Source organism: Amblyraja radiata, chromosome 1 (genome assembly GCF_010909765.2).
Source record: "Amblyraja radiata isolate CabotCenter1 chromosome 1, sAmbRad1.1.pri, whole genome shotgun sequence".
Taxonomy (NCBI): Eukaryota; Metazoa; Chordata; class Chondrichthyes; order Rajiformes; family Rajidae; genus Amblyraja; species Amblyraja radiata.
The window spans coordinates 126,824,630-126,850,058 of NC_045956.1; the positions used below are offsets into that span (position 1 = coordinate 126,824,630).

General features: G+C 43.8%; 1 protein-coding gene across 1 annotated transcript; it reads right to left on the reverse strand.

Moving 5' to 3' along the window:
• Nucleotides 1-15,203: 15,203 nt before the first annotated feature.
• LOC116975297 (granzyme A-like) lies at nt 15,204-16,007 on the reverse strand. Its single transcript, XM_033024254.1, is given in 2 exon segments — nt 15,204-15,446; nt 15,744-16,007. Coding segments are annotated over 2 exon segments (435 nt in total). The 5' UTR covers nt 15,999-16,007; the 3' UTR covers nt 15,204-15,266.
• Between the last annotated feature and the right edge of the window lie 9,422 nt (nt 16,008-25,429).

Here is a 25,429-nt window from a genome sequence, read left to right on the forward strand (position 1 = left end):
TAAAGACTGCATGGATGAACTACAAAAATTGTTCATCCCAGTTTGGCAAAAGAATAAATCAGGGAAGGTAGTGCATCCGTGGATAACAAGGGAAATCAGGGATAGTATCAAAGCGAAGGATGATGCGTACAAATTAGCCAGAAAAAGCAGCATACCGGAGGACTGGGAGAAATTCAGAGACCAGCAGAGGAGGACAAAGGGCTTAATTAGGAAAGGAAAAATAGATTATGAAAGAAAATTGGCAGGGAACATAAAAACTGACTGCAAACGTTTTTATAGATATGTGAAGAGAAAGAGATTAGTTAAAACAAATGTAGGTCCCTTGCAGTCAGAAACAGGTGAGATGATCATGGGGAACAAGGATATGGCGGACCAATTGAATAACTACTTTGGTTCCGACTTCACCAAGGAAGACATAAATAATCTGCCGGAAATAGCAGGGGACCGCGGGTCAAAGGAGTTGGAGGAATTGAGTGAAATCCAGGTTAGCCGGGAAGTGGTGTTGGGTAAATTAAATGGATTAAAGGCCGATAAATCCCCAGGGCCAGATAGGCTGCATCCCAGAGTACTTAAGGAAGTAGCTCCAGAAATAGTGGATGCATTAGTAATAATCTTTCATAACTCTTTAGATTCTGGAGTAGTTCCTGAGGATTGGCGGGTAGCAAACGTAACCCCACTTTTTAAGAAGGGAGGGAGAGAGTAAACGGGGAATTACAGACCAGTTAGTCTAACATCGGTAGTGGGGAAACTGCTAGAGTCAGTTATTAAAGATGGGATAGCAGCACATTTGGAAAGTGGTGAAATCATTGGACAAAGTCAGCATGGATTTACAAAAGGTAAATCATGTCTGACGAATCTTATAGAATTTTTCGAGGATGTAACTAGTAGCGTGGATAGGGGAGAACCAGTGGATGTGGTGTATCTGGACTTCCAGAAGGCTTTCGACAAGGTCCCACATAAGAGATTAGTTTACAAACTTAAAGCACACGGCATTGGGGGTTCAGTATTGATGTGGATAGAGAACTGGCTGGCAAACAGGAAGCAAAGAGTAGGAGTAAACGGGTCCTTTTCACAATGGCAGGCAGTGACTAGTGGGGTACCGCAAGGCTCAGTGCTGGGACCCCAGCTATTTACAATATATATTAATGATCTGGATGAGGGAATTGAAGGCAATATCTCCAAGTTTGCGGATGACACTAAGCTGGGGGGCAGTGTTAGCTGTGAGGAGGATGCTAGGAGACTGCAAGGTGACTTGGATAGGCTGGGTGAGTGGGCAAATGTTTGGCAGATGCAGTATAATATGGATAAATGTGAGGTTATCCATTTTGGTGGCAAAAACAGGAAAGCAGACTAATATCTAAATGGTGGCCGACTAGGAAAAGGGGAGATGCAGCGAGACCTGGGTGTCATGGTACACCAGTCATTGAAAGTGGGCATGCAGGTGCAGCAGGCAGTGAAGAAAGCGAATGGTATGTTAGCTTTCATAGCAAAAGGATTTGAGTATAGGAGCAGGGAGTTTTTACTGCAGTTGTACAGGGTCTTGGTGAGACCACACCTGGAGTATTGCGTACAGTTTTGGTCTCCAAATCTGAGGAAGGACATTATTGCCATAGAGGGAGTGCAGAGAAGGTTCACCAGACTGATTCCTGGGATGTCAGGACTGTCTTATGAAGAAAGACTGGATAGACTTGGTTTATACTCTCTAGAATTTAGGAGATTGAGAGGGGATCTTATAGAAACTTACAAAATTCTTAAGGGGTTGGACAGGCTAGATGCAGGAAGATTGCTCCCGATGTTGGGGAAGTCCAGGACAAGGGGTCACAGCTTAAGGATAAGGGGGAAATCCTTTAAAACCGAGATGAGAAGAACTTTTTTCACACAGAGAGTGGTGAATCTCTGGAACTCCCTGCCACAGAGGGTAGTCGAGGCCAGTTCATTGGCTATATTTAAGAGGGAGTTAGATGTGGCCCTTGTGGCTAAGGGGATCAGAGGGTATGGAGAGAAGGCAGGTACGGGATACTGAGTTGGATGATCAGCCATGATCATATTGAATGGCGGTGCAGGCTCGAAGGGCCGAATGGCCTACTCCTGCACCTAATTTCTATGTTTCTATGTTTCTATGTTTCTAGAGACTGAAATTTTTGCCCATTCTTCTTTGCAAAATAGCTCAAGCTCAGTCAGGTTGGATGGAGAGTGTCTGTGAACAGCAATTTTCAAGTCTTGCCAGAGATTCTCAATTGGATTTAGAGATCTGGACTTTGACAGGGCCATCTAACACATGAATATGCTTTGATCAAAACCATTCCATTGTAGCTCTGGCTGTATGTTTAGGGTCGTTGTCCTGCTGGAAAGTGAACCTCCGCCCCAGTCTCAAGTCTTTTGCAGACTCTAACAGGTTTTCTTCCAAGATTGCCCTGTATTTGGCTCCATCCATCTTCCCATCAACTCTAACCAGCTTCCCTGTCCCTGCTGAAGAAAAGCATCCCCACAGCATGATGCTGCCACCACCATGTTTCACAGTGGGGATGGTGTGTTCAGGGTGATGTGCATTCTTAGTTTTCCGCCACACATTGCATTTTGCATTTAGGCCAAAAACTTCAATTTTGGTCTCATCTGACCAGAGCACCTTCCTCCACATGTTTGCTCTGTCCCCCACATGGCTTGTGGCAAACTGCAAACGGGACTTCTTATGGCTTTTTTTCAACAATGGCTTTCTTCTTGCCACTCTTCCATAAAGGCCCGATTTGTGGAGTGCACGACTAATAGTTGTCCTGTGGACAGATTCTCCCACCTGAGCTGTGGATCTCTGCAGCTCCTCCAGAGTTACCATGGCTGCTTCTCTGATCAATGCTCTCCTTGCCCGGCCTGTCAGTTTAGTTGGACAGCCATGTCTTGGTAGGTTTGCAGTTGTGCCATACTCTTTCCATTTTCGGATGATGGATTGAACAGTGCTCCGTGAGATGTTCAAAGCTTGGGATTTTTTTTATAACCTAACCCTGCTTTAAACTTCTCCACAATTTTATCCCTGACCTGTCTGTTGTGTTCCTTGGGCTTCATGATGCTGTTTGTTCACTATTGTTCTCTAACAAACCTCTGAGGCCTTCACAGAACAGCTGTATTTATACTGAGATTAGATTACACACAAGTGGACTCTATTTACTAATTAGGTGACTTCTGAAGGCAATTGGTTGCACTGGATTTTATTTAGGGGTATCAGTTGCAGAGTTGAGTATTTGAGCATGATGAGGAGCCCGTGCAGCTGCAGGAAGCAGCAGAGAGGTTGTCTCTGAGGTTGAGGGTGCAGAGAGGTGTCCAGCAGTGAGGGTGCAGAAAGGTGTCCAGCAGTGAGGGTGCAGAAAGGTGTCCAGCGGTGCAGGTGCAGAAAGGTGTCCAGCGAGGTGTCCAGCATTGAGGGAGCAGATGGGTTGTCCAGCAGAGCAGGTGTAGAGGTAGTCCAGCGATGAGGGTGCAGAGAGTATCCAGCAGTGCAGGTGCAGAGAGGTTGTCCAGCGGTGCGGGTGCAGAGATGATCCAGTGTCCAGCGTCGATGGTGCACAGGCACAGGCACAGGCAGGTAACAGACAGGCAGGTAGGTAACAGATAGGTAACAGACAGGTGACAAAAGGGGGGGGAGGACGGCGGGCGGAGACGCGGCGAACAATCAACGCCAGCATCCTCTCCGGGCAGCGTGCAGGGTTCTAGCGGTTCTAGCGGCTAGCAACGTAGGCCTCAGGGCGGCAATCATTCCACGGCCGAAAATGGCCAAAAAAACGCCACAGACCACCGCAACCGGAGCGACCCTCCAGTTGTCCCTCGTCAGGTGGTAGGTCCAGGCCTCGTCCGGGATGGAAATATACCGCAGTCGGCAATTGAAGCAAGTGAAGCCGACTCGCTGTAAGGGACCGTTGTCAATTTGAATCTGCCGCCGCCGCCATTTTTGACTTTTACCATGTATGCCATGGTAAGGCAGATTCATACTGCCACCTAGTAATAATAACTATATTAATAATCAATACCAACAGTACTAATATCAATATCAACAATATCAACAGTACTAATTCAGTGCAATCATATGCTGTTTTTATCAGTCACTCGGAAGGGACTGTTTATATATTTGTTTCCTTTGTTACCATAGGAGGTGGGAACATAGGGTGTGCAGCAGCTGCCTGATCTCTCCCATCTCCGAGGTGATCCGCGGCTGTGGCTGGAGTGATGAGCTGGGGGCACTGGCGGCCCTGGCTGGGCTGTTCTGTCTCCTTGCAGTTTGGCGGGTGGTCCTTACATGGTGGGGGGGAGGGAGTCCAGATTGGCCTCTTGGATTCCCATTGATTGAGGGGGTGGGAAGGTTACGTCCCAGGGCAGTATATTTGAGGTTCTTTGCGAAGACCCTCACCCCCTGTCTGTTTAGATGTACTCCATCATGGAGGTCCCATATACCGATGGTCGGGTGGTGGGCCAATTGGACATTAGGGAGGGTGGCACATCCTCTGCTGATCTCCATGTTGGTATCGTGGATCACATGGGGTGAGGTATCCGTCCTGGGCAGCAGGGTAGAGATCACAATCCTCGATTCAGGGAATTCCTTGCTGGCCTTTTCTGCCATCATCGTTATTGCCCCAGCTGTACGATGGCGTAAGGTGCGCAAGTAATTTGTGCCTGTATGGATCACGAGGTGTTGAGGGCTCCCGATGGTATCTTTGCTCAGGACCCTCATTGCCTGGTCGGTGGTGCTGCACCTTTTGACTAATACCTGACTAATAATTCTCTTTCTCTCTCTCTTCAATGGTAGGTTACTCATTACTTTTCCAATCAATGGAAACTATTCTAGAACCTATAGGTTTTTGTTACAATGTCAACTTGGGAAATAAAGGTTAATTCCAACTGTTTAACATTATAGGAGGATTCCACCGCTATAATAATAATAATAATAATAATAATAATAATAATAATAATAATAATAATAATAATAATAATAATAATAATAATAATAATAATAATAATACATGTTTATTGTCATTGCACAGAGGTACAACGAGATTTGGATTGCAACTTCCATCCGATGTAATAACTTAATTAGCTAAAAATTTAGACACCCAGAGAAACAAGATTAAAAAAACAGTTAAAGCAGTATAAAGTGCAAATGTGTCTGTGCCGGGTCGATGTGCGGACGTGTCCAACCAAGGGAGACAGTTCATGGGGGTGGGGGGCATTCAGCAGGACTGGTTCAGAGCAGCTATAGCTCTGGCGATGAAGCTGTTCCTAGGTCTGGAGGTGCGGGCGTAGAAGACCTGGTGACCTCTGCCGGATGGTAGACGTTCAAATATACTTTCAAATATGAAATGTTCTCATTTATTTTTACTCAAAAGTTTCAAATGATTAGCATTTCCAAAGGCTTTAGACACAAACACAGATGTATGAAGCCTTCCCTTCACGTGTTGTAATAATTAATGATTACCACATAATTAAAATTCATAGGCAGCAAAGTAGGTCAAAAGCACCTCAATTAGGTGACACATGACCTCATTAGACAATAGACAATCGACAATAGACAATAGTTCCAGTAGTAGGCCATTCGGCCCTTCGAGCCAGCACCGCCATTTAATGTGATCATGGCTAAACATCCCCAATCAGTACCCCGTTCCTGCTTTCTGCCCATATCCCCTGACTCCACTATTTTTAAGGCTTTCTTCACTGCCTGCTGTACCTGCATGCTTAGTTTCATAGACTGATGAACAAGGACCCCCAGATCCTGTTGTACTTCCCCTTTTCCCAACTTGACGCCATTTAGATAGTAATCTGCCTTCCTGTTTTTGCTACCAAAGTGGATAACCTCACATTTATCTGCATTAAACGTCATCTGCCATGCATCTGCCCACTGCCCCAACCTGTCGAAGTCACCCTGCATACTCATAGCATCCTCATCACAGTTTACACTGCCACCCAGCTTTGTGCAAATTTGCTAATGATCCTTTGAATCCCTTCATCCAAATCATTGATGTATATTGCAAATAGCTGCGGTCCACTGGCTCTCCCTTGTCCATTTTCCTAGTTACATCTTCAAAAAATTCCAGAAGATTAGTCAAGCATGATTTCCCCTTCGTAAATCCATGCTGAATCGGACCGATTCTGTTACTGCTATCCAAATGTGTGGCTATTTAATCTTTTATAATTGACGCCAGCATCTTCCCCACCACTGATGTCAGGCTAACTGGTCTATAATTCCCTGTTTTCTCTCTCCCACCTTTCTTAAAAAATGGGATAACATTAGCTACTCTCCAATCCACAGGAACTGATCCTGAGTCTATAGAACATTGGAAAATTATCACCAATGCTATGGGCATTAGAAAAGGAAATATATGGTTAAACTCCATAAGAGTCTTGAGTATAGAGTTAGGAAGAAATCTTGAAGCTTTATAGGACTTTGGTTCGGCCTCATTTGGAATATTTTGTGTAGAAGAGGTTTACCAGAATGCTGCCTGAATTTGAAGATGTTAGCTATATCTTCCACTGAGCAGGCAACTGAATCATCTGAAAAACAACTAGAAAGCAGTCCTGAACTTCTATATCCCTCACTGGAGACCTTTTGACTATCTTTAATTGGACTTACGGGATTTTATATTGCACTAAATGTTATTTCCTGTATGATGTATCTGTAAACTGTGGATGGCTCGATTGTAATCATGAATAGCCTTTCCACTGACTGGTTAGCATGCAACAAAAGCTTTTCACTGTACATGTGACAATAAACTAAACTAAACCATAACGAGAGGTTAGCCAAACTTAGATTGTTTTCTCTAGAGCATCGGAAGCTGCAGTTAAACATGATAGAAGTTTAGTTTAGTTTAGTTTAGAGATACAGCGCGGAATTAGGCCCTTCAGCCTACCGAGTCTGTACCGACCAGCAATCCCTGCACATTAACACTACCCTACACACACTAGGTACAACTTTACATACAACTAAATGCATAAAAAGAATTTCACTTACGTCAGTGCACTTAATAATAAATAACCATTGAACCATTGAACCATTGCCAGTCAGAACCTTTTTCCCAGGGTGGAAATGTCAAGGACTAGAGGGCATAGCTTTAAGGTGAGAGGAGCAAAGTTTAAATGGGCTATTTTGTAACACAGTGTAGTGGATGTCTGGAACACACTGCCAGAGGTGGTGGTGGAGCAGATGTGATAGTATTTAAAAAGGTTTTAGATATACAGATGGAAATACAGGGATTGGAGGGATATGGATCACAATTAGGTGGAGGAGATTAGTTTAATTTGGCATCATGTTTGGCGCAGATATTATGGCCCAAAGAGGTGGTTTCTATGCTGTACTGGTTCATGTTCTAGCAGAGGTTCATGTTCTAGCAGATCCCAGAGTGGCACGGTGGCTCAGTGGTAGAGTGCTACCTCACAGCGCCGGGTTTGATCCTGACGACGGGTGCTGTCTGTATGGAGTCTGTACGTTCTCCCCGTGACCTGCATGGGTTTTTTCCAAGTGCTTCGGTTTCCTCCCACACTCCAAAGACATACATGTTTGTTGGTAAATTGGCTTGGTAAAACTATAAATTGTCCCTCTTGTGTGTAGGATAGAGCTAGTGTACAAGGATCGCTTCTCGGCACGGACTTGATGGGCTGAATGGCCTGTTTCCTCGCTGTATCTTTAACCTAAACTAAACTAATAATGCACATCCTTTTGTTTATCTCTATGCACAACTTGTACAGTAACTGAATATCCAGTTGTCTCATCGGATGCTGAGTTATTAATCCTATGGTCTATTTCAAGATGTCGGCCATTATTCATCCACCTGGTCACAATAATGTCAAATTCGTTAGCCACAGATATGTAAATATGACTATGCAGCTCCACGTTTTAAGAATTATAACCCTTTCAAGAACCGCTTCAAGCTTGCCAAGATATTTCCTACAACATGGTGCCCAGAACTGAACATTATATTCTAAATGCAGTCTCACCAACGTCTTATACAACTGCAACTTGATCTCCCAACTTCTATACTTAATACTCTTTTTAGCCTTTTTGACCACCTTATCTACCTGCGACTCGACCTTCAAGGAATCATGCACCTGTATTCCTAGATCCCTCTGCTCCACAACACTACCCAGAGGCCTACCATTTACTTGTTAGACATCCCATCTACAGCTCTGCCCTCATCGACCTTTTTGGTCACGTCTTCAAAAAAATCTATCCAATTTGTGAGACACAACTTTCCACGTACAAAACTATGCTGATTATCCCGAATCAGCGCTTGCCCATCCAAATGCCTGTAAAACCTATCCCTCAGAATAATCTCCAGTAACTTTTCAACTACAGATGTTAAACTCTCCAGCCTATAGTTCCCAGCATTTTCCCTGCAGCCCTTCTTGAAAAGAGGCACAACATTTGCCACCCTCCAGTCTTCCGGCACCTCTCCTGTACTTTAGGACAACTCCTAAATTTCAATCAGGACTTCCGCAATTAACATAGACATAGAAAATAGGTGCAGGAGGAGGCCATTCGGCCCTTCGAGCCAGCAACGCCATTCATTGTGATAATGGCTTCACTGCCTGCTGTACCTGCACGCCAACTTTCAGTGACCGGTGTACAAGGACACTGAAAGTTGCCTTACAGGTACAGCAGGCAGTGAAGAAAGCTAATGGAATGTTGGCCATAACACGAGGATTTCAGTACAGGAGTAAATAGGTTCTTCTGCAGTTGTATAGGGCTCTGGTGAGACCATATCTGGAGTATTGTGTACAGTTTTGGTCTCCTAATTTGAGGAAGGACATCCTTGTGATTGAGGCAGTGCAGCGTAGGTTCACAAGATTGATTTCCTCTCTAGTTTCCCGCAATGTCCTCGGATATATCAGATCAGGCCCTGGAGATTTGTCTACCTTCATACACGACAGTGCCTTCAGTACTTATTTGACGGTAACACTGACTGCTCTCAAGACACTTCCATTGACTGACACAAGTTCCTCCATCCTACTATCTTTCTCCTCGGTAAATACAGAGGAGAAATACTCATTGAGGACCTTGCCGATCTCCTGTGGCTCCACACAGAGGTGACCGCTTTGATTCCTGAAAGGTCGCACTCTCTCTCTAGTTACCCTTTTCCCTCTTATGTATTTAAAAAATCTTTTGCGATTGTCCTTAATGCTACCCACCAGCTATCTCCTGGCCCTTTTTGCCCTTCTGATCTCCTTTTTCAAATTACTCCTAAAGGGCCTGTCCCACCAGTATTCGATTGAGGCATACGGCCTCGCGGGGCAGGTCCCAATTCGAAGCGCGGAGATGTACGGAGTTGTGCGGGGTTGGTTCCGACATCATACTCACCAATCAGCTGGGCAGGAGGTGGGCCAACTAAATTTGGACGTCACACGGCGTCGGGCAGTGACGTCATCACGCAACGGCACGCCTGGCGCTGACGTCATCACGCAACGCCACGCGCTAGGCGAACGCCGTCAAGACGCTGCGTACGGCGTCGAGAAGCTGCGTATGCCCGTCGAGGCGCTGCGTACGGCCTCAATGCGGCTGCGGGCCAACAGGCCGTTGTCGCGCGGGATTTTCGGGCAGTGCAAGATTTTTGGAGCCCCGCGCGATGTTGGGACCAGCCCCACACAACTCCATACGCCTCCGCCGATCAAAGTGGGACCGGCCCCGCGAGGTCGTACACCTCAAGCGACCACGTTTGCTCGCGCTAGATGCATGCTGGTGGGACAGGCCCTTTAGTCCCCGAAACTCCTCCAGGGATTCACTTGATCCCAGCTACCTACACCTGCCCCATGCATCCTTCTTGTTTTTGACCAACGCCTCAATTTCCCTCATCAGCCAAGCTTCCTTATGTTTGCCTGCTTTGTCCTTCACTCTAATGGGGATAACGTACATATCCTGAGCATTCGTCAGCACACTTAAAAACATCCCACTTGGCCGATGTTCCTTTCCCCTCAAATAACCTGCTCCAGTCAACTTGAGCAAAAACTTTTCTCAAACCCTCAAAGTTGGCCTTACCTCAGTTGGCTCAAAAACCTCTCCTGAACACTTTTGAGGAAGTGAACCCCATTTAAACCTTCACACTATGAATCCCCAGTCTATATTGGGAAAATGAAATCCCCAACAACAATAACCTTATTTGACCTGCAGCTGTCTGCAATCTCCTGGCATATTTGTTCATCTAAGAGGCCCAGGGAGCCGTTGGTGCGAGGGGAGGAGTACCTGCGCTGTAAGTATAAAATACATCGCGGGACTTGCTTTCACAGAGGCCCAGGGACCTGACACAAAAATCGGCAACGTTCCAGAGAAGGGGTCTGGTGGTAGCCTCTGATTGGTGGAAGAGGACCGGGTTTACATTTTTACATTTCTGCCTTCAGGTTAAGGATTCTGGGAGTTGAGTGTACAGTATTTATTAGTATTTATTAGTAAAGTTTAAAGGATAAAGTTTTGTGTTTTTTAATATTTAATATAGAGTTAATTTGGGAGTAAGATATGTCAGTGGAGATATATGACCCCGTGGTTTGCTCAGCCTGCAACATGTGGGAGATCAGGGATATGGTCGGTGTCCCTGGTGACTACGTTTGCAGGAAGTGTGTCCAGTTGCAGCTCCTGGCAGATCGTATTGAACGATTGGAACTGCGGCCGGATTCATACTGGAGCATCCACGATGCTGAGAAAGTCGTGGATAGCACGTACAGCGAGTTGGTCACACCGCAGGTAAAAGGTAAGAGGACAGAAAGGGAATGGGTGGCCAATAGCCAGCAAAGCAGTAGGCAGGTAGTGCAGGAGTCCCCTGCGGTCATCTCCCTCCTAAACAGGTATACCATTTTGGATACTGTTGGGGGAGATGGCTCATCAGGGGAATGCAGCAGCAGCCAAGTTCATGGCACCATGGGTGGCCCTGCGGCACATGAGGGGGGGAAAAAGAGTGGAAGGGCAATAGTAATAGGGGATTCAATTGACAGGGGAATAGATAGGCGTTTCTGCGGCCGCAAACGAGACTCCAGGATGGTATGTTGCCTCCCTGGTGCAAGGGTCAGGGATGTCACTGAACGACTGCAGAACATTCTGGAGGGGGAGGGTGAACAGCCAGTTGTCGTGGTGCATATTGGCACCAACGATATAGGTAAAAAAAGGGATGAGGTCCTTCAAGATGAATTTAGGGAGCTAGGAGATAAACTTAAAAGTAGGACCTCAAAGGTAATAATCTCTGGATTACTACCAGTACCACGGGCCAGTCAGAGTAGAAATAGGAGGATATTGCAGATGAATACGTGGCTTGAAAAATGGGTGACTTCAATCTACATATAGATTGGGTGAATCAAGTTGGCAGAGGTGCTGAGGAAGAGGATTTCTTGGAATGTATGCGGGATAGTTATCTAAATCAACATGTAGAGGAACCAACGAGAGAGCAGGCTATTTTAGACTGGTTATTGAGTAATGAGGAAGGGTTAGTTAGCAGTCTTGTTGTACGTGCCCCCTTGGGCAAGAGTGACCATAATATGGTTGAGTTCTTCATTAGGATGGAGAGTAACATTGTTAATTCAGAAACAACGGTTCTGAACTTAAAGAAAGGTAACTTTGAGGGTATGAGACGTGAATTGGCCAAGATTGACTGGCAATTAATTCTAAAAGGGTTGACGGTGGATATGCAATGGAAGACATTTAAAGACTGCATGGATGAACTACAAAAATTGTTCATCCCAGTTTGGCAAAAGAATAAATCAGGGAAGGTAGTGCATCCGTGGATAACAAGGGAAATCAGGGATAGTATCAAAGCGAAGGATGATGCGTACAAATTAGCCAGAAAAAGCAGCATACCAGAGGACTGGGAGAAATTCAGAGACCAGCAGAGGAGGACAAAGGGCTTAATTAGGAAAGGAAAAATAGATTATGAAAGAAAACTGGGAGGGAACATAAAAACTGACTGCAAAAGTTTTTATAGATATGTGAAAAGAGATTAGTTAAAACAAATGTAGGTCCCTTACAGTCAGAAACAGGTGAGTTGATCATGGGGAACAAGGCTATGGCGGACCAATTGAATAACTACTTTGGTTCCGTCTTCACTAAGGAAGACATAAATAATCTGCCGGAAATAGCAGGGGACCGCGGGTCAAAGGAGTTGGAGGAATTGAGTGAAATCCAGGTTAGTCGAGAAGTGGTGTTGGGTAAATTGAATGGATTAAAGGCCGATAAATCCCCAGGGCCAGATAGGCTGCATCCCAGAGTACTTAAGGAAGTAGCTCCAGAAATAGTGGATGCATTAGTAATAATCTTTCAAAACTCTTTAGATTCTGGAGTAGTTCCTGAGGATTGGCGGGTAGCAAACGTAACCCCACTTTTTAAGAAGGGAGGGAGAGAGAAAATGGGGAATTACAGACCAGTTAGTCTAACATCGGTAGTGGGGAAACTGCTAGAGTCAGTTATTAAAGATGGGATAGCAGCACATTAGGAAAGTGGTGAAAACATTGGACAAAGTCAGCATGGATTTACGAAAGGTAAATCATGTCTGACGAATCTTATAGAATTTATCGAGGATGTAACTAGTAGCGTGGATACGGGAGAACTAGTGGATGTGGTGTATCTGGACTTCCAGAAGGCTTTCGACAAGGTCCCACATAAGAGATTAGTATACAAACTTAAAGCACATGGCATTGGGGGTTCAGTATTGATGTGGATAGAGAACTGACTGGCAAACAGGAAGCAAAGAGTAGGAGTAAACGGGTCCTTTTCACAATGGCGGGCAGTGACTAGTGGGGTACCGCAAGGCTCAGTGCTGGGACCCCAGCTGTTTACAATATATATTAATGATCTGGATGAGGGAATTGAAGGCAATATCTCCAAGTTTGCGGATGACACTAAGCTGGGGGGCTGTGTTAGCTGTGAGGAGGATGCTAGGAGACTGCAAGGTGACTTGGATAGGCTGGGTGAGTGGGCAAATGTTTGGCAGATGCAGTATAATGTGGATAAATGTGAGGTTATCCATTTTGGTGGCAAAAACAGGAAAGCAGACTATTATCTAAATGGTGGCCGATTAGGAAAAGGGGAGATGCAGCGAGACCTGGGTGTCATGGTACATCAGTCATTGAAAGTAGGCATGCAGGTGCAGCAGGCAGTGAAGAAAGTGAATGGTATGTTGGCTTTCATAGCAAAGGGATTTGAGTATAGGAGCAGGGAGGTTCTACTGCAGTTGTACAGGGTCTTGGTGAGACCACACCTGGAGTATTGCGTACAGTTTTGGTCTCCAAATCTGAGGAAGGACATTATTGCCATAGAGGGAGTGCAGAGAAGGTTCACCAGACTGATTCCTGGGATGTCAGGACTGTCTTATGAAGAAAGACTGGATAGACTTGGTTTATACTCTCTAGAATTTAGGAGATTGAGAGGGGATCTTATAGAAACATACAAAATTCTTAAGGGGTTGTACAGGCTAGATGCAGGACGATTGTTCACGATGTTGGGGAAGTCCTGGACAAGGGGTCACAGCTTAAGGATAAGGGGGAAATCCTTTAAAACCGAGATGAGAAAAACTTTTTCACACAGAGAGTGGTGAATCTCTGGAACTCTTTGCCACAGAGGGTAGTTGAGGCCAGTTCATTTGCTATATTTAAGAGGGAGTTAGATGTGGCCCTTGTGGCTAAAGGGATCAGAGGGTATGGAGAGAAGGCAGGTACGGGATACTGAGTTGGATGATCAGCCATGATCATAATGAATGGCGGTGCAGGCTGGAAGGGCCGAATGGCCTACTCCTGCACCTAATTTCTATGTTTCTATGTTTCTATAATTGCTGTTGACTATTCGGGGGTCTGTAGTACACCCCCAACAAGGTGATCATCCCATTCTTGTTTCTCAGCTCCACCCATATAGCCTCACTAGACGAACCCATTCCGTAATGTGACATCTGATCACTGCCATGACATCATCCTTAACCAACAATGTAACCCCCCCTCCACATTGAGCTGCCAGTCCTGTCCCTCCCTTAACCAGGTTTCAGTCATGGCTACAACGTCCCAGTCGCTCATGCCAATCCATGCCCTAAGCTCATCCACCTTACCCATCAAGCCCCTTGCATTAAAATACGTGCAGTTTAAACAAACCTTTCTTCCTCCCGTGCCTTTTGTACAGGTCACCTCTGCCCCAGAAGAGATCCAAATGATTGAGAAAACTAAATCCCTGCCCCCAGCACCAACTCCTCAGCCACACATTCATTTCCCATATGTTCCAGTTCTTATATTCACTTGCACGAGGTACTGGAAGAGAACCTGAGATCACTACCCTGCAGGTCCTGCTTTTCAGTCTTCTACCCAATTCCGTAAAATTGTTGCAGAACCTCCTTCCTCTTCTGATCTATATCATTTGTACCAACATGCACAACATCGTCCGGCTGCTCCCCCTCACACTTAAGGATGTTGTGCAGCCGCTCTGAGACGTCCTGGACCATGGCACCAGGGAGGCAACACACACCATCCTGGAGTCACGCCTTCTGCTGCGGAATCTCCTGCCTCACACTTCTGACTATCGATTCCCCCACCATTACGGCTCTGTCTGACATCACTCTTCCCCATTGAGCCTCAGCACCAGGGTTGGAGTCACAGCGTTGGCTGTCGCTCCGTCAGCTCCCAAGAGGGTGAACATGTTTTCAATTGGTCTAGCCACCAGTGGCTCCTGCATTCCAGGTTTACTTCTCTTCCTCATCGTCACCCACCTGTGCTCTTCTTGTATCCTCGGTGTGACAACCTCACTGTAGGTTTTGTCCAGGAAACTCTCGGTAATTCTATTATACTCCTTGTTTTAACTCCTTGTGTCCTCCCATCTGATTTCCCAGTCATATTGTCATCCAACGTTCATTTATTTCTCTTTCTCTTCCCTTTAGCGAATGAGAAATAAATGAACGTCGGATGACAACTGGGATTGGAATTGGGCATTGTAAAGTTTCCTGGGTGAACATAGGCAGACCTGGAATGAGGGGAAGGGGGGAGAACAAAGGAGGACCTGGTATGGGATACTTTGTAACTTTGGCAGCGCCCTTTATGTGGCAACTATTTGCTTACCTCTGGTACGCCAGTAAAGAATTTCACCGTGGCTTGTCCCATGTGACAATAAACTATTTATTAATTAATTCATTCAGAGAACAGGGGATTTCACAATTCTAGTTTTTATTGCATTTTGTGGTAAAATGTTACACAATGTACTCAGATATAGATGGAAGCATGCTGGTTATCTAAGCCAATTGATTGAGCATCATAGTTAGTAAAGCAAAGTGAAGTAGCACGCTGATGACTCAATACAGCTTTTCATTGGTCATATTGTAAGCCTGCATGGCAATGTTTTCCCAAATCCAACAAAGGTATTTAGAAACAAAAGTGTAAACTCCAGGCTTTTTGGGATCTGCACATCCTTTGCCAAAGGACACAATCCCGACGTACTTTCCATTGCAAAGCAAAGGACCACCTGAATCACCCTGGAAGAGAAAACAATAAAGATGACAATTCAGTAGAATCAGATAAAATAACACATCACCAACTTTCAGTCTGAAAACACATCACAATGCTATATTTATTACCCGTGCCCAGCTGGTTTGAAATAAAATAAAAAAATTTACAAAAACAAGCTACAATAATGCCCGGCTAAGGCCAGTGTGAGGATGGATGGAATGTTTCAATCTATGGAAGGCACCAGTGAACCATTTGGGCTTTTGCACACACTCTGATAGCTTTATGGTCATTTTACTGATAACAATGCTACACAGCACACTCACCTGGCACGAATCTCCTCTGCCTTCACTGTCACCAGCACAGATCATGTTCTGGGTTACTTCAGGTTTGTGATCGTAATAGTCCTCGCTGTTGCATGTTTTACGATCTATTACTTCTATTGTCACCTCTTGAAGTGTGTCAGATGGAAATCATTTACTTGTTTTTCCCCATCCTGCCACTAAGCAGGAAGTTCCAGGCTTCAGATCATCGACCATTCCTCCAGGTAGTTTGAGCACATCCACATCATTGTTGATCATTGCATTATTCTCCAGCTGTGATACAGTAATAATTTATTCTTAATCTTCAAAGAATTCGGTGGGCGGCGCGACTCTCGTCAGTAGCGGCCTCTGCAGTCCGTCTGTGTTTTTTTAAATTTTCTGTCTAGTTTTTATGTAGTTTTTGTTATTTTTTTGTTGGGGTATGTGTGTGGGGGGGGGGGGGGGTAACTTTAAATCTCTCCCTGCACGGGAGACCCGACCTTTTCTTTGTCGGATCTCCGTTGTCGTTGGGGCTGCAACGTGGAGCGGCCTCCAACAGGAACGACCTGGGGTTCCAGCTGCGGAGCTGCCGACTACTCACCGTCACGGGGCTGGCCGAGTCCGGAGCGGGTGGAGCTGTGGTTGAGCGCTGCTGCCACCCGACCTCCGGAGGTTCGGAGGCTGCAACTGCGGGATTGGCGGACGGCGGCACCGGGAGCCCGCGGGTCGCTGCTGGGTGACCGCTTTTCGGGGCTTCCGCGACGGCGACTTCTCCCGCCTGAGTTGCGGAGTTGAAGATTACCTGAGCGGGGCCTTACACCATTGCCCCGCACGGCTTGGAATGGCTGCGGGACTATGCGAGCGCACGCCGGGGGCTCTAACACCAAGACCCGGTGCGCGACCCTTGCATCACCCGGCGTGGCTTTAATGGCCGCGGGACAATCACCATTGCCAGCCGGGGGCTTTGACTTTGACTCTGACTCTGACATCAGGGGGGAGAGTGCAGTGGAGAGATAAGTTTTTTTTTTGCCTTCCATCACAACGATGTGATGGATGTTTGTGTAAACTGTGTTGTGCCTCGGGTCTTTTTGTTTTGTAATGTATGGCTGCAGAAACGACATTTCGTTTGGACCTCATGAGGTCCAAATGACAATAAATTGAATTGTATTGTATTGTATTGTATTGTATTCTAAGAATGAAGAATATCTTAAACTATTGCTCTATTCAAAAGAGGTTTGTTAGTTTCCCTATTTATAGTAAGTACTTCATTTGCTGAGGTTCTGTCCTTTGCAGAATGAAATGTTTCTTTTACTTTTTCAGATGATCAGAGTCAGATGATAAGAGACAAGAAAAATTGACCATAAAATGTAATGTCAATTACCCTTCATGTGATACATGAAAATATTGTTGTGGCTGATGTTCATAAAGCCCTACGCTACTGTCGCGGATGATCGATTGATCAATCGATCGATTGATCGATTGTTTGATTGATCGAGTGAGCGAGTGAGTGAGTGAAAGATTCAGCATGTAAATGCTCTTCAGCTCACCAAGTCCACATCGATCACCCACCCACACTAGTTTAACTCACTTACGCAGCCACTCCCTACACACTCGGGGCAATTTACAGAGGCCAATTAACCTACAAATGCACACATCTTTGGGAAATGGGGGAAAACGAAGTAACGGGTTGGCGAAAAGGTGGCGTAATGGTAGAACTACTGCCCTACAGCGTCAGATACCCGGGTACGATCGTGACTATGGGTGCTTGTCTGTACGGAATTTTTACATTCTCCCCGTGACCTGCATGGGTTTTCGGTGATCGGGACCTTCGGTTTCCTCCCGCACTCTAAAGACGTACAGATTTGTAAGTTTATTGGCTTCGTGTAAATGTAAAATTATCCCTATTGTGTGTAGTGTTAATGTGCGGGAATCTCTGGTCGGTGCGGACAGTGGGCCAAAGGGCCTGTTTCTACGCTGTATCTCGAAACTAAACAAAATAAATCTAAAATATCAACTAAACTATCTGGATGAAACCCACATGGTCCCAAGGAAAACATGCAAACTCCACAAAGACAGCACCTGAGGTCAGAATATAACCCAGGCCTCTGGCGATGTGAATAGCAGCTCTCCCAGCTGTGCTATTGTGCCACCCCTTCATGGTTCTTCACTATCTAAATCTTTCTTTGTTAACAAGTAAACTCTAATTAGTCAAACTTAGCTTTGGCTGTTTTACTCTAAAAATATCATATCAGACTGAAAATGAACAAAGTAATTGATGGAAATATAAAGTTGGGAATCCAAATCTTTCAACACTTTTTGCATGCTTTTTTAACGACAAGGGGTCACAGCTTAAGGATAAGGGGGAAATCCTTTAAAACCGAGATGAGAATAACTTTTTTCACAGAGAGAGTGGTGAATCTCTGGAACTCTCTGCCACAGAAAAACCCATCAAATGATCATAGAAAATAAATGACATGACATCCTTTGCCACTCCACCGCTCTCCAGCAGGCCGCAGCCGTCGCCCTACCTGAGTCCCAGGCTCAGCACCGGGCCTAAAGTCGCCACGCTGCAGACTCTGACATCACAGGGTCTAACTGTGCTGGGTTCCTCCATCCCACCCCCACCCCACCCCCCCCCCCCAACACAGGGAACCTCACTGGTTGCTCCACTTCCCCCTCAAAAGATGTTACCCCAGCTTTTCCCACCCATACTATAGTCCTCATACTCCCCTCCTCCCTAACCACGCACCACCCCCCTACCAGACATCGCCTAGGTCTCCATCCATTCACTTGCCTTCCTCTGTCCCTGACCCCCATCAGGGCTGCCAACCCGCATGCATTGAGCATGAGAATCACGCATTTCACTTCTGGTGGTGCTATGGAGGCATAGAGTCCAGCTCCAGCTAGCTCCATGCTGAAAAAAATTGCTGAAACGGGGAGAAAAACGGAACCTACCTGTTGATACCGCACCGGCTGCCTTTAACGAGCAAGTGATGTCATCAGGCGCGCGACTTTAGTGGTATGTCCATGCAACATACCCCCTCCAAGCCAAAAAAGACCGGCAGGTTTAGACAACTGGCAGAAGAGGTAGGCCTGACTGAAGCCTCGGCCTCAGTTTCAACGATGTCCCAGGAAGATGTATCAATGAAAGCAAAGCCAAAACAAACAGAATTGGAAGAACTTCGAAGTTTTCTCTCCCTAGAAATTAAAAATATGAAGGAGCAACTTAAAAATTTTAATGAAAAACTGAACTTTAAAGAAGAACTTAAAGAGGAATTCCACTCTTTTAAAGAAGAATTTAAAGAATACATTACCTCCACTGTTCACGAAATACCAGAAGTTTGGAAGCTGACAATGGAAGAAATTTCAATAAGCGGATTGAAGAGGTAAATGTTAAAATCAATTTGATGGAAACCAGCTTTAATGATAAGTTGGACCCCATCAATGAGACATTAGATCAACAAAATACAGCAATAACTGAACTGGAGGAAATCGCTGCGACAAGTGCTGAAACTACAAAAAAAGCTCCTCCTCGAGAATCAGAATTACTGAGTAAAATAACTGAAAAATGCATTAATTTGGTGGGGCATCAGAGACGCCAGAACCTAAGAATTGTAGGTGTCAAAGAAGGAAGAGAGGTGGGCCAAGACCCCCATGAATTTGCAGCAGACTTATTACAAAAAAGTCTTAAATCTGGATCAAAAGCCTTTACTGGGTTGAGCACATAGAGCGCTGAGACGCCGACAATGGGAAGATTCCCCCCCAAGACAACTGATAGTAAAGGTAGTATATGATCATGAATTGGATGACATGATGAAGAAAATTGTCCATAACAGAGAGCTCACTTTTGACAGAGAGAGGATCAGCATCTTTAGGGACTATCCAGTGGAGATCTCCAAGAAGAGAGCGCTGTTTACAGAGACAAGAAGAAAACTTAAGAACATACCAGAATTGAGATATGGCCTGATGTACCCCGCAACACTAAGAGTCGCCTACATGAAGAAGGAACATATGTTTACAGACCATAAACAACCACTTGAATTCGCCCAGAACATCGAGAATATGAGCGAAGACTGAACAACATACATTATCTTCCTGACGTCAACGAACAGTGCAACCTCGTAGAGTACTAATGGAACTTTAAATTGTTATACTTAAGGACTACTGAAAATTGATAAGGATAGTGGAGCAGGTTTTCTCCTACTGATATTGATATATTACATTTATATCTTAGTATTATTGTTAATTGTTATTAATTACTGAGTATTACTAATTACATAACTAATATATTACATTTATATTTTAGTATTGTAGTCAATTATTATTAATTACTGATTACAACTAATTATAAACATTTGTCATTACTAATTACTATTACTAATCATTAATAATTACTATTAACTGGTTTACTTAGAAACAGTTGAAATGTGGCAGTCCCTGGGGGGTAGGCCACTCCTTGGATCATCCCCCTCGCCTATTGAGGGACAGGGGCGTTGGTCTGCCACGGGGTTTCCAGTCGACCCTGGGTTTAGTGCTCTCGAGGTGTGTGTGTGGTGTACTCTCGCTGTTGGGATTAAAAGACTACTGTTTGAACCCGCCTGGCGTCTGGTCTTTTCCTGACCTTGACCAATCCACTACACTGGTGACCCCACGCCGTTCATCACGCGTCGTGATGGATATGGATAATAACGCTGTTGCTCTGAAGCTCCTAACTCTGTGGACCGAAGAACCCAACACCTGGTTCCAGCAGGCAGAGGCACAGTTTGCTGTGAGAGGTATTACACAAGATGAGACAAAATACTATTACGTGGTTGGCTCGCGCTTGACCAACTGACTGCGAGGCGAGTTAAGCCTTTCCTCAGGGCCCCCCCGGTAACAAATAAATATACTGGCCTTAAGGAATTTCTTGTCAGGAGGTTTGGCCTAGGTGACACTGAGCGGGCAGCTCGGATTTTCAGAATGGACGGCCTGGGCGACCTCCGGCCATCTGCCCTCCTGGAAGACATGCTCACCCTAATGGGGGACCATGAACCCTGCTTTCTATTTAAATATGCCTACCTGCAGCAGCTGCCTCCCGACATTCGCATGCAGCTCGCCAGGGATCCATTTACCAACATGCGGGTGCTGGGTGAACAAGCCGACGAGCTGTGGAATTCCCACCATCACAACCTGGAAGCAGTGACCATCCTTCCCGCGGCGTTTGGAGGCTCAGAGCAGGTCGGGACCGCTATCGACCACGTTTCCACTGCTCCCAGTCGGCCCCCGCGGCAAACTCTAGCCGCCATTGCTCATTCCACTGCAGGCACGTCCTTCCAGCACGGCCAGCCTGCAGTTCCACCCAACGCCAGCAGAGGTCGCTGGCGCTCAAACCAGCCTAATTCGCGTACAGTTCCACCAGACGCCAGCAAAGCTGGTTGGTGCTATTACCATCGTCGCTGGGGAGCTGCAGTCAAATTTTGGAAAAATGCTCCAATACCAACAATAAAAATGTGGATTTCAAACATGTTTGAAACACTACACCTGGAAGAGATGAGACTCCTCCTAGCAGGCAAAGCAGATCACTTCCAAAAGACTTGGTCTGCATTGATGGAGCTATTACAAGCATAAGGTGCAATAGTAATTTAAAATATAAATGGTACCAGGATCTGGTAACGGGGTGTATAAAATAAAAAATAAAAAATAAAACACGGTTGGTATGTCCTTTTTTGCGGAGTTTTGTGTTAGAATAGAGCGATTGTTTTTCCCTTTTTTTTATTTTCTATCTAGGGTCTATTTTCTTTCTTTACTTCCTTCTCTAACTTCTTCCCTAAGGGGCTTTCTTCTCTCAACACTTTCCTGCACCACGATTCTTGCTCACTTTCCTTACTTCTATTATTTTTACTTTTTAAAGCTCGAAAAACGAAGTGGTACAACAAATGTAATAAGATATATAACCATATAACCATATCAACCATATATGTGATGTGTATTACTGTAATTTACTGTACTTCTAATTTAAAAAAAATTAAATTTAATTTAAAAAAAATTCCTTCAAGAAACCCACCTTAAAAAGGAAGCACAACATAGACTGAAAGCAACATTTCTTTATATGCAGATGATGTATTAATTTACATTACAAAACCAGAAATTTGGTATCCCAAATTTATCCCAATCTAATAACTCAATTTGGTTTGTTTTCCGGATACAGAATTAATTGGAGTAAAAGCGAAATCATGCCAATAACGAAACTCAATGCACATATAATACAACAATCCCCATTTAAAATAGTTAATGAAAAATATAAATATCTAGGAATTTATGTCACTAAGACATAATGCCTCATTATTTAAATTAAATTTCCCCCCTTTACTGAAGAAACTACACAAAAATATTCAGTATTGGAAAACACTCCCTATTTCAATGTTTGGTAGAATTAATGCCATAAAAATGATTTTTTTACCGCAATTATTATGCCTCTTTCAGTCAATCCCAATATATCTCCCAAAATTTTTTTTTTTTTAAGGTGGACTCCATCGTCACTTATTTTATCTGGGATTATAAGAATCATAGAATAAGCAAAAAACATTTATGCAAATCAAAGATAAATGGAGGTTTAGCTTTACCGAATTTTTTGTTTTATTTCTGGGCAGTTAATATTAAAAATAAGAACTTTTGGCTGGAAGAAATGGACCAATAACCAGATTGGTTAAAGATGGAAAAGGAAGATTGTTTACCTTTTGAAATTGGTTGCTACCTCAAAATTGAATTAAAAAAACTATAATATACAGTGGTAAGCGAATTTGGAAACAATTAAAAAATATCTTAAAATTGAATAATTTATCACTCTATCTCCCCATCTTGAACAACCCCTCATTTAAACTTTCTATGTTTGATAAAGGTTTCAAACAATGGAAAAATTATGGAATTAAAAGGATGGACAACTTTATAAGAAAGGCATCTTTCTTTCATTTCAGGAGCTACAACAGACTTACAGAAATGATTTTTTTTAGATATTTACAACTTAGAAATTATCTTAAATCAAATACACAAAACTTTAGAACTAGAGATCCAGAAATTCTTGATGATTGTTTGAATAAACATCCTAATACAGATAAATTAACATCTCATATTTATAATATCCTATTAGATAGTGAGATACCACCGACAGATTTATATAGACAAACATGGGAAAATGAACTAAGCCAACCAACAACAAAATATATTTGGGATGAAAGTTACCAACATATACATCAATGTTCGTTAAATGCCTGACATTCTTTAATACAATTTAAAGTACTACATAGATTACATTACTCCAAAACAAACTAAATAGAATCTTCCCATATATCTCCATTCAGAGGCTGACCTAACTCACACATTCGCAAATTGTATAAAAATCAAAAACTTCTGGACGGATATTTTTAGAATAATATCTATAGTTGTCAACACTCAATTGGATCCCGATTTAAAACTAATAATACTATGAATATCAGAACAAAGCCTAACACTCACAACAACCCAAAGAAACTTTATCGATTATAGTATAATAACTGGGAAAAAATTAATATTAAAATTTTCAAAAGTCCTATAACCCCCACAATTAAAATGTGGACTGTGGATATGTCAGAGACCTTACATTTGGAAAGAATCAGACTTGTCTTAATGGACAAACAAGAACATTTTATCAGAATATTGTCTCCATTCATTGACTACTTGAAGGGGCAGACTGGTTCGGCACGGGTACCTGACTGAAACTCGAATTAAGGATTAGATGAAAAGTTATACTTTATAATTTACGAACTTATCTCCAATATTGTATTTTTAGTAAATTATTCCATTCTTCTTTATCATGCTTTTTCTTTTTTTTATTTCTCTTTCTTATTTTCTATCTATATAAAAAAAGTACTAGACGCAGAGTTAATATCAATCGATAATATTAGTAATGTAGGAATGATATACATGAAATGTTTTTAATATGATATGTACCTGCCTCTAATAAAAAGATTATTTAAAAAAAAAGATAATCGCGCATTTCGCCAAATTCTCACGCTCTCACGCTGATCACAAATTTCTCACACTCTGTCGACGAGGACGGGATAGAGTTTGTGAACTCCTCCTTTAAATACAATGCAGGACGGTTTTGCAACACGCAGTATTGTTTAACAGTTTAAATAGTAAATACTGTAGTAAATACGGTGTTGTGTCGCAGTTGTTTGCGAGCTGGACTCGATAGGCTGCAGATCCTTCTATGCATTGAACTGTAGTTTAAAACATCAGCTGTATAAGTCGACGAGTTTGTCAGGTTATCTCTATGTTGTGTCTACGTGGCTAGATGCCGACCTTGGGATTGTATAACATTTTAGACTGAGTTTTATTTGTCAAATTCCTCAAGCTGAATAGCCTTTGTCCAGCTAAGTTTTAGGTAATTTTTTACACCAGAACAGACAGGACTTCGGGGTTTTTGAACGGACTTTAAAAAAAAAAAGAGAACGACACGATGGTAGCGTCCACGATCCACATCGAAAACCTTGACACTTTTGACAAGAGTAGAGAGTCGTTCAGCTCATATATGGAGAGAGCAAACATGTTTTTCATGGCAAACAATATATTGGAGATTAGTGGCAAAGGAGAGATAGTGACTGAAACAAATAAGGCCATTTCCGAACGCATGAAAGGGTTTCTGCGCACGGAGGTCAGTCCTGAAGTGTACGACACACTTGTGAATCTCCTTGCGCCCATAAAGGCAAAAGACGTGCCATTCAATGACATTATAAAGAAGTTGGAGGAGCACTTCAACCCAAAGTCTCTGGAATTTGCAGAAAGCTATAAATTTGGCACTAGAAACCAGAAGCAGAATGAGACAATCGATGAGTACATTGTTGCCTTGAAAAACTTTGCACTGTAACTTTAGAACCTTTCTGGGACACACACTACGCGGCAGAACTGTTTGTGGTCTAGTGGATGAACAAATTCAGTCCAAACTCATGAACACTCCAGATCTCACATTCGATAAAGCATGCATGATTGCTACCACAATAGAGATGGCATCAAAGAATGTTCACGAGTTTCGTCCACCACGGACTGCAGTGGCTGTTTACAGTCACAAGGCAGTGCCTATGGCCAAACCAAGAGGCGCTAAACCAAAACCAAAATATGGCGGGAAGCCGAGTTCAGCCAGTTGTTATCGTTGCAACGGTAATCACTCATCCAATTTTTGTCAGTTCAAAATGGCCATATTGTGCTCTAACTGCCAGAAGATAGGCCATATTGCCTCAGCATGTCGGGCCAAGCATAAAACAAGAAACCAACAATCTGCGGGAAACAAGCAACAACACCAGAGAGGAGTTCACAACTTGGAGGTGAACCCAGATGGAAATGAACTTGTGTTGTACACCATTTATGCAACCAACATCGATAAGCCTACAACCAGCTAAGGCAAGGACTTTCAAACTAAAATATTGATTCATAAACAGTTAATCGATATGTGGATTGACACGGCAGCAGATTGTTCGGTCATGAGCAGAAACCTGTACGAAACAAAGTTCCCACAGATACCATTGTTTGAGAGTAAGGTCAAGCTGAGAACCCACTCGGGTGAAGTTTTGGAGACATGTGGCCAATTGAACTGTAAAGTACAGCATAATGGTCAGTCAGTAACGCTGCCCATCATAGTGGCTACAGAAATAAACCAACCTCCTTGGAAAGGATGGCTGAGTAGAATAGAATTCAGA